At 52.5% G+C, this 9188-nt stretch overlaps 1 protein-coding gene across 2 annotated transcripts; it reads right to left on the bottom strand.

Annotated features, from left to right (window-relative positions):
- Positions 1-2739: 2739 nt before the first annotated feature.
- CNP (2',3'-cyclic nucleotide 3' phosphodiesterase) lies at positions 2740-8871 on the bottom strand. 2 transcript variants are annotated; one of them, XM_065651400.1, is made up of 4 exons: positions 8787-8871; positions 6246-6915; positions 5601-5743; positions 2740-4939 (listed from the first exon to the last, which is right to left on the bottom strand). In XM_065651400.1, exons 1-4 carry the CDS (start codon positions 8859-8861, stop codon positions 4487-4489), a joined length of 1341 nt encoding a protein of 446 aa, XP_065507472.1. In that variant the 5' UTR covers positions 8862-8871; the 3' UTR covers positions 2740-4486. The 2 variants fall into 2 exon arrangements, with proteins under 2 accessions (XP_065507472.1, XP_065507473.1); XM_065651401.1 differs by having other exon boundaries at positions 6246-6910; positions 8787-8819.
- Positions 8872-9188: the final 317 nt, after the last annotated feature.

Here is a 9188-nt window from a genome sequence, read left to right on the forward strand (position 1 = left end):
ATTCGGGATTCATAACGTCTTGTCGCGTGTTTATTGATATTCCTGTACAGTTTGGACTTTTCTCAGTCTTTCAGCACCATGCGGAGGCATGTCCTGCATTTGTCAGTGGTTTTTATTATTATTATTATTATTATTATTATTATTATTATTATTATTATTATTATTATTTCCCCCTCCCCTCAGTTAAGTACAACAGGCTTCCTTCTCTCCAAGCTTGGAATGAGACCGTTCCTTGGAGGACAGGAGCGGAATGGCTTTTCTTCTGAGAGAGAAGATATATACAGCAGATATTTATAAAACTGTACATGAATGCATGATTTAATGTAGTTAAATATTAATATGGTGAGTGCCAAGACTCTTTTACGGGGCGCTGTTACGTGACTCGAAGGAGAACACGCGTTCCCTTCTGGGTTTGGTGACTCCCGTTCCCTCAGGACAGCGGCGCCGGGAGATAAAGCTGCGGTGGCTTCGTCACCCCCCTTGGGGACACGGGACTCTTGGTTCTTTCCGACAAATCCGCTTCGGTGTGCGTTGCTGGGAGTGTTACCTTTCGTGCTCCCTCGTTCCGGAACGTTATTCGTGGGTTGTGTTTCGTAGGGAACCTTCGTGCCGTTTTTCTAGCTGAAAGACACCCCACTGGCTTCATTCAGCCGCTGTGAGCTTGGAGTGTGGAAGAAACCAATGGCAAAGCCCTTCGAATGGCCAGAGTTTCTGGGAGTCGGTGTTTGTGATTGTTGAAAGGTTTATTTTTCGGCGTGAGAGCCTTTGGAAGGGGAATGGTTGGAGCTCCGGCCGACGGGCAGTGCAGAGACAGCAGAGCTGAGGGGCTGAAATCGCACAGGGCCATTGTGCGAGGGAAGGATCCGTCAGCGCATGGGATGGAGTTAATCGCTGTTGAGCAGCTCGGTAGCTGCTGGAACAGCTGTTGGCTTCCTCTGCAAAATCTGTGAAATCCGGGGAAAACGGGGAGCGGGTGATGTGGGGCTCCTGCGTCGTGACGCTGCGGCATTCGCAAGGAGATGAGGACTCGTTGGACCACGCGCTGTCCCTCCAACGGTGGTGTCTGAGCTGCCGTAGGGGCAGCTTCAGTGTGAAACGTGGTTGTATTCAAATGAAAATGGAAGCAATTTCATGCATTAAAAACGAAAATGCCTCAGTAAGGTCAGTGCGTGGGAGATACTTGGATGTGCAATGGTGTGACCTCTGGACCACAAAGCCTGGTGTGTGTTTTTTTTTTCCTTGTGTGGATTTACTTTATAAATCTGATGCTGTGTCAGCTCCACCCGTTGTGGGGGGGTATTGAGAGGGTCCTTTCTAGAAACACTGAACCTGCACTCGAAACCAGCCGTGAAGACCACAAAGGTGCTTCTGGCCACCCACTTTTGATGGGCTCCTTGTTATTTCGGCTACACGTGCTACATAGGAGAGGACACGGGTTTGTTTGTGAGCTTGGAAATGTTGCTGTAGAGCTGGATCCTTAGTGCTAAAGGCTCCTGACTGTTGTGTAAATACATTAATGCAAATTGGGAGGGGCAAAAAAAAAAGAGAAAGGAAAATGTTTCGGGACAATGGTGGTATTATCCATGGAATATTGCGAGTCTCTCAGCTTTCTGTATCTGTATCTCCTGTGCCCAGGCTGCGCGCGGCCGAGTCCCTCGTCAACCCATTGAATGACCAAAGTGTTTGGACCACACGGTGGTTTGCTCTTTTTTTTTTAATTTTCAAAATTACTTCCTCGGTTTCAGTAAGAACTAAAGATACTCACTTATCTTCGAGTGGATGGTTTTTCATCCCGTTTCAATTCGTGCCTTGTACCCTCCCCTCTTCCTAGAGCAAAAGGACGGCTCGTGTGTCCCTCAGGTCGGTGCGGGGTGGTTGTGGTGTCGCGGTTGTGGTGCCGCGGGGGCAACCGGGATGGCAGGGGCTCCGTGACCCCCTGTTCTGCTGCGCGGTGTGTTCTGGAGCTGTTCCCACGTACCAGGGCAGCAGGACACGTGTGTGGCTTTGAAAGCCGTGTAACGCTTCGGCAGGGCCAGGGACGGGATTGGCGTCTTTGCGTGGGGCTGGGCAGCTTTCTGCTCCAGCACGGATCCTGGAGGAAGGTTCTGGGGTGAAACGTGAGCGGGTGCTGAGCCGAGGCATCGCCCGTGATGCGGTCTTAGCAAGGTGGAGCTTTGGGAAGCCGGAGGTTGGTGGGAGAGCTGCCTCTGGTCCCACCTCCATCCCCCCGGCTCCCTCCCTGTGGCTGCCGACAGCTCAGGCTTTAAAAGAGAAAAGTCGCGTGAAGCAACATTGGAGAGGTTGAGTGCGAACCGGCAAACCGAGCGCCTTCCCTGCATGCACGCCTGCTTTGCTGTAACGCCGTGGCGGAGCCGTCACGGCAAAACCAGGCGCCGGCGCAAAGCCAACTTGGAGGGGACGCTCAAGCCTGCGCTGTAGTATTTATCTGAATGGGAATTCGGAATGGTTACCTCAGTGTAAATATCTTAAACCTTTCCTGTGGGCGGAAAGGAGTTTTGCATGGAGCAATCGCTGTCCCCATCGCTTTGCCAAACATGTCATCCTCTCCAAGATGGGCTTTGCGTCGGTGTGAACTGTCCCTCTTTGGACCCTGACCTTTCTAGGATGTGAATGGTAAAAGAAAAATGTGAATATTTGTTGTTTACTTCATTAGGCATAATTCATAATGATGTGTTTATATGAAGAATATCACAGACTGAAGCAGAACCATATGCAATTGGTTTACTTTATTATAAACTGTATATGATGTACAAACTAATAAAAACTTAAAATGATGACAATCTCCCTGTTGTTCTTGAACAGGCAAATAAACAAGATATTCCAGCTGTGCATGTCAGTGCTGGATGTGATCTAAGGGCGAGGGGGCTGTCCTGGGCAGGTGCTGGGAAATCAAGTTTTGATGGAATAAACCTGTGTGAGATTTAGGAAGGGCCCAAGCTGAACATCGTTTCCCCCTGGTGCAGGAGCTACCAAGGGTTTGTCTGTTGAAGGAAGGATTAGAAGTGCTGCAGGGGAATATATGTAACTTTTTTTGTTATAATTTGTCATGCCTTTTTTTTTTTTTTTGAAACAGCAGGAAGTGTTCTGCTGCATTCGTAACCCTGCAGAGCATTTAGCCTGTACCCCAGAGCTCTCCTTGCGTTTGTTCTGCGCGTTTGGAGAATTGCTCTGTGCACAGGTTTCGCGGGTCAGCGCTGCCCACGCAACAGCTCCTGTACAGACACAAGCCCAGCACACGCATGTCAAACACATTAAGTATTTACAGACATTAATACAGGATTAATTTCACTATCCAGTTCACCAAACACTGAGCCATAGCGTGAGTTTTGTCCTGACCTGAATCTGTTAGTTGAGCTTTGTGTTACGGTAAAGTAGTGACCACACACCCACGGAGTGACTGGGGAACGGTCTGGCTAAGAGCAAAAACATAAGTTTCAATAAAACAGATTTAATAACAGAAGTGCTCGATCGTTAACTGTTCTCCAGCCAACGGTTTAGGTTTGAGCAGACTTGAGTTATGCGGTTACGATACCTCCACTTCCTACATTACAAGGTTACAGCCGTCCTACCTTAACATTCATTAGAGAAAAGTAGTAAAATCTTGCATGAAGTACGGCTCTATACTTCAGACATGATTTTAGTTCCTATAAAATCAGATGGAAAAGACGTTAGTTCATCTCTTCCACCCCCTGCCAAGGCAGGTTGTTCCCTATGGGACAGGGGCACCGCGGTCCAGCCCTCTCTGACATGTGGGAGCCAAATGTCTCCCCTGTGTGTCACTGCTTTCCCTTTTCTGTGTATTTTTTTTGTTGTTTTTGTTTTTTTCCCCCCTTTAAGAGATCATCTGGCACCGCGCTTCGCTTCTGGCCGCTCACCAGTGTGTCTCCGCAATGAAGCGTTCACACGCAAACGTGAACCAGCTGCAGGACAGACCTCTGCAGATGCTCTTTGCACAGGCTGAACCGCTTGAACCTGCCACGCTCGACAGGAATGATCCACCATCGGGGTCCCGCTGGTTTTTAACCCGGTAATTCAGCCCCAGTGGCTGATGTCAGTGGGAGAAGGGGAGAGACGTTCCGTGGTTCACTTGGCTCCAGAGCAGTTCTGTACGGGCTTTGGTCTGCGACTGCTCGTAGTACTGACAGGTAAAGATCTAACGATTGTGGTTCAGAGGGAAGTTATAAAAGACCTGGGAGATCTTCCTCCAAGGAAGAAAACAAGCAGACGACCACGGTTAGTTCTTGCCAAAACTCTTCCTTTAAAATATGCTCAGCAGCACTTCAGTGATCTGACATTTGCTTGTTTTCTTCCTCGTCCTGAGGCCAATAAACTCTCTCCCCAGAGGCTTCACACTGGGGTTGGCGAAGGGTTTACTTTAGTACAGGTAGAATTATTTCTCTTTACACTTTTAAAGGTTACAGGAGTTACTTGCCTTTTAAAACCGAACCAACAATCTACCCTGCTCCTAGATGATGGTGCAGGAACTAAAAGCAGAGCCCCGTTTGTTGGTGCTCTGCGTTGGCACAAGTTTCCCTTTCCCGTAGTAACCTGAGAATATCGCCTTCACATTGATCTTTTTCGAAAGGACGAGCATCCACATACCGTTATTAAAATACAGCAGTTTCCCTCCTCCAATTTCCCCCACTTCCTCCGCTTTGTTCCCTGCCTTTTCCAGCTTCACGAACTCCAGCAGATCCAGCCCGGTCTGAACGGCCTCGACGCCGTTGGCGCAGCCGAGGGTGACGTGGGCCCGGCTGCCCCTCGGGAGGTTGTCGCTGGGCACCGTCTTATCGGCGTCCGCGGGCCAGAGCAGCAGCTGCTGTTCGCTCAGCTCGACGCGAGCGCCGACAGTTTTTGTGGTGATGAACAGGGCAGAGATGGAGAGGGTGAAGCCTTTGCCGTAAGAAGCCTTCACAGCCTGGGAGGAGAGGGAGACAAGGCCAGAGCTCAGCTCTAAGTCCCTGCACACAGGTGGGATTTACTGTGCTTGGCTTTACTGTCCACGAGCTCGGGGTCTTGGCTGATCACGGTACCTCTTGCTTTGACATATTTGAAATAACTGTGTGCAACTAGCAAATCGTGGCCTGAAGTTCCTGCTCTGTGAGTTTGGAGCTGGTTACATCTTTTCCCTTCACGAATTCCAATATTTAACTCGGGCTCATCTGTTTTGAAATAATTTAGCTGGAAGCGCAAATACCTTATCAGAGAATCATAGAATAGTTTAGGTTGGAAGGGACCTTTAAAGGTCATCTAGTCCAAGCCCTGCAGTGAGCAGGGACATCATCAACAAGATCTTAATTAATCATTCAAATCCAGCTACTTGAGCTCATGCTGTAAGTCAGGGGGGACGGGATAGGAACATTTTGTTTGGAAACTAAACAGGAAGGATTCACCATCTTTCCCACAATTCTGACTTTTCTCTTGCCCAGGCCACGTGGACGCGCTTCGTCCCTGTACTCGCCCTCCCGGCTCAAAGCAAAACCACGTCCCCAGCCCCGGCGAGGGGCCTGCGTGTCCCCTGTTGGGACTGGGGGGGTAGAACTGGTTCCCTGGGGAGCAGCCGGAGCCCCCGTACGCACCTCTTGCTGCGCGTATTCCTCAGCTCCAGCTGCCTTCCCGAAGTCGGTGTATTTTGTGGTGCAGTGTAGGACCCCGGGCGGCCTCTTCACAAAGTAGCTGGTGAGATCTATTTTTATTTTGGGATCTTCAATAGCAGAAGCAACTGCAAATACAGGTAAAGAATACTGATGACTATCAAGAAATCATCCCCCCGGTGCCACCCCATGAGCCTAAAGTCCCGTCTCAGCTTTCTGCACCAACCCGTCCTTTGTGTTTTATCTTTCTTGCTGCTGAAAACGGCCGGATGGGTAAATAAAACCCCTTCTGCCCAAGGTAACAGAGGATGTAACCAGAAAGCAGAAGCTTCTGCACATTATTGTTGTGCAAACCCCCAAAGGGACAGGAGTGTTCGGTCCTTCCCTTTTGCAGCAGCCGGGGGTGCCCCGACCCCAGCTCCCCCCGGCTAAATAAACCTTGTAGGGAAAACTTTATTACAACAGCAACTTTATCAACTATGGGAAATGCATTAGGAGCTTTAAACAGTTTTTCTTGTTGCTAACTTTAACTAGACATTCACTTTAGAAGCCAACCAAACTTGTTCCATTTGCCGAGTGTTAACATTTCATCACCACAGTAAGAACTTGGTAAGATACTTCTATACATACAGTATTTACTCTCCTTTTTGAAGGCTTTGAGGCTTCCAAGCTCATCCAAGAAGGCCTGGCCAGCCTTCCTCAGGATTTCTGAGCTTCTTTTGCTCAAAAACCACCCAAAATACATGGGCAGGAATTCCTTCTCCAAGCTGGGCTTCATCTTCTTCAGCTCTTCTACTGACAGTTTCCACTGATTCTTGTCCTTCAGCTGCAAGCAATCCATTCGCCACTGGGTTTTGGGCTCGGCAAAGATGACTTTGTACCGATATTTGTCAGCGATATCAAAGAGCTGGTCCAGCCGTTCCCTCTCGTGGTGAGTGTCATCCAAAACGATAACGCCGATATCTCGTTTGCAATAGTCAACTAGATCCTCATCCACCTTGGAATATTCTTCAGGAATGGTGCTTCTTATTGAAGGTGTAATTTTGTAGCTATCAACCGAGATGACCTTGCAGGCATCTTTATACCTATCCTGAATAGCCTGGGCCAGGGTGGACTTCCCGCTGCCGGGCAGGCCTCGTAAAATAAAAAAGGTTTTAGATTCTTTGACCGTGGAGATGGTGTCTTCATCGTCAAGGAAAGGGAAGTGCAAGCTCTCGGGTCTTTCTTTCGCTGATTGAGTAGACATTTTCCTAAATATTTTAGGCAGGAATGTGTGACTCTTCTTAGAGAAGCCTCTGTTCTGAAACACAAGAAGAAAATCTTTTGCAGGCTGGTGACACGGCGGGGGACACCTCGACCCCCCAGCCCCACATTCTGTGCTCCCCCTGTGCCCGTCCCAGCAACATCGGTCTCGCCCGTGGAGCTGAACACGCAGCTCCGGGTCCAGCGCCACCGGGAAGGGGAATTTTACCCATCACGCGGCAGCAGCTGCGGTTTCACGGGCACCACAAAGGTACAGCCTGGCCGGAGTGCTTCAAGCGTCGAATTTATCTCGGAACTATTTAAACAAACACCGGTGGGCGCTAGATAATGAGGGTGCAGCGTGGGGAACTCCGCCTGGAAACAGGGAAGTCCCAGGAGGCTGCGGCAGGGGCTGCAATCTCATCGCTTCGCCCCAACGCGAGAGGCTGCGAAGGGATTTCGGGCTGTTCGGGGACCCTCCGTCCCCACGGGAGAGGCTGTTTCTGGGGGAACCCTGCGAGGAGAATCTGCCCTCCCTTTGTGCCGTCCTGAACACGAGCACCCCGGGTGCCTCACAGGGGAATTCGGGCTCCTCTAGTGATGAAGAGCAACTGAAATCGCTTCCGGTAAGGACAAAACCTCCCTCCCAGCAGCTGCTGAGCTGAACACGAAAGTGAAACCAGCCTTCCCGGCACGACAGAAACGTGTTCGGCAGCTGGAAAGAAACGAGGGATTTCTCCAACTGTGCAAGTTTCCAATAGAACCAACTGGTTTTTGGGTCAATGTGTGAACTCTCCACCTCCCCTCGCTCACGACCTGCACCTGCTCTTGAGCCGAACGCGGTGTCGGCAGCCACGGAGTGATGCTGAAGGAGTAACTTTTGCCTTTGATGCAAAAAAATCAAAGGGTTTTACGTATTACACACACGCTCTGCCCATGGTAGAAAAATACGGCTTTCCTGTTCGTTGGGTGAAAACATTATTTCCAAAACAGCTATTCAGCTGGTTAACTTTTCTATCCCTTATTCCAGAATGTGGAGGTGGCTTTCGGTTCCAAAGCGCCCTGGCACCAGAACCAGAACCTCACTGCTTTTGATGGATGTGTTGGGCTGCCCGGCGGGACGGCAGCCCCGAGCACAGCGGGACCCGCTCCCGAAACCGGCGTGGAGCTCCTGCCGCAGGAATGAATGGGCCTCGAGGACCACACGGCTCTCCTGGGACCCTCACATCGTTTTCCCCATGAATTCCAGGCTCCCGGGTCACTGTACAAGAGGAAGGTGATGGCGTGAGCCAGCTCCGAGAGCTGCTCCTCCTGGCAGTTTAAGTGTCCGGTTTGCCCAAGGGGACGTTCAACCCAAGCAGGGACAAGCCCCGGGTGCGAGCAAAGGTTTGGGCTGGGGTCTGTCTTTTGCTGAAGGCAGCTGCTGGCGATTGCAATAACTGAGGCCGCTTTTCAACCGCGCAAACAAAAGAACAATCATAGAAAACACTCTCCGGCCCCATTGTTTAGCGGCCAGCTTGGAGGATAATAGTCGCCTTCACGGGCTGGGGACAGGGACAATGGTCCCACACAGACCCGCCGCGGCGGAGCGGGGGCTCCCCGGGCGGACAATCCCGCATTCAGCCCGCGCCCCGGCCCTCCCCGCTGTCCCCACAAAGCTCCCGCTTGTCCCCAGGGGCTCTGCTGGAGGGAGCGATGCTCCGGGATGGCTCCGGGCAGCCCGCTACCCCCGGCATGGAGCCGCTGCACCCCCGGTTTTACCGCTGGGACCCCCAGGGACTGTTCCCGGGCTCCGGCTGCATCTCGTATCCCCCCCCCCCACTCCCCCGACCCAGCACCCACGTGTGGGCGATGGCACCGGGCGCTTCTTCCCGTCCGGGAAACGAACCCCGCGGCCGGGGGGGGAAGCTGCCCCGGGCCCCCACTTACCATGGTGAGGGCAGCGGCCGCCGGTGCGGAGCGGGGAAGCGGCTCTGGGGCGGGAGCGGCCGCGGCCCCTTTCATAGCGCCGGGCCCCCCCCCGAAACCCCGCCCCGGCCCCGCCCGCGGCCGCGCAGGCGCTGGGAGAGCGGGGGGACGGCCCCGGGGAGCGGGGGGCAGCACCGAGGGAGCGGGGGCAGGAGCGGGACCCCCCCGGCGGTGTTGGAGGTGGGGTCCCGTCGCGGTCGTGCCCGTTGCGGGACAGCGCGGGGAGCGGCGGTGCCTGCGGGGGAGGAAGCGGCGGGGACCGGGTTCGCAGATACGAGGGAGCCGGGGCTACCGGGAGACTCGTGTTTTCAAGGCGGGGGGTACAGCACAACGTGCCCCCGCATCGCCGCAGGACGGGCTGCG

The sequence above is a fragment of the Caloenas nicobarica genome, chromosome 24 (assembly GCF_036013445.1).
Source record: "Caloenas nicobarica isolate bCalNic1 chromosome 24, bCalNic1.hap1, whole genome shotgun sequence".
NCBI classification, from domain to species: Eukaryota; Metazoa; Chordata; class Aves; order Columbiformes; family Columbidae; genus Caloenas; species Caloenas nicobarica.

Coding starts and splice junctions, on each gene's coding strand:
- CNP (XM_065651400.1), bottom strand. CDS start 8,861: ATGAAAGGGGCCGCGGCCGCTCCCGCCCCAGAGCCGCTTCCCCGCTCC. Junction 6,916..8,786: donor CGGCCGCTGCCCTCACCATG/GTAAGTGGGGGC, acceptor CTTGTGTTTCAG/AACAGAGGCTTCTCTAAGAA. Junction 4,940..5,600: donor AGGAATACGCGCAGCAAGAG/GTGCGTACGGGG, acceptor CTCTCCTCCCAG/GCTGTGAAGGCTTCTTACGG.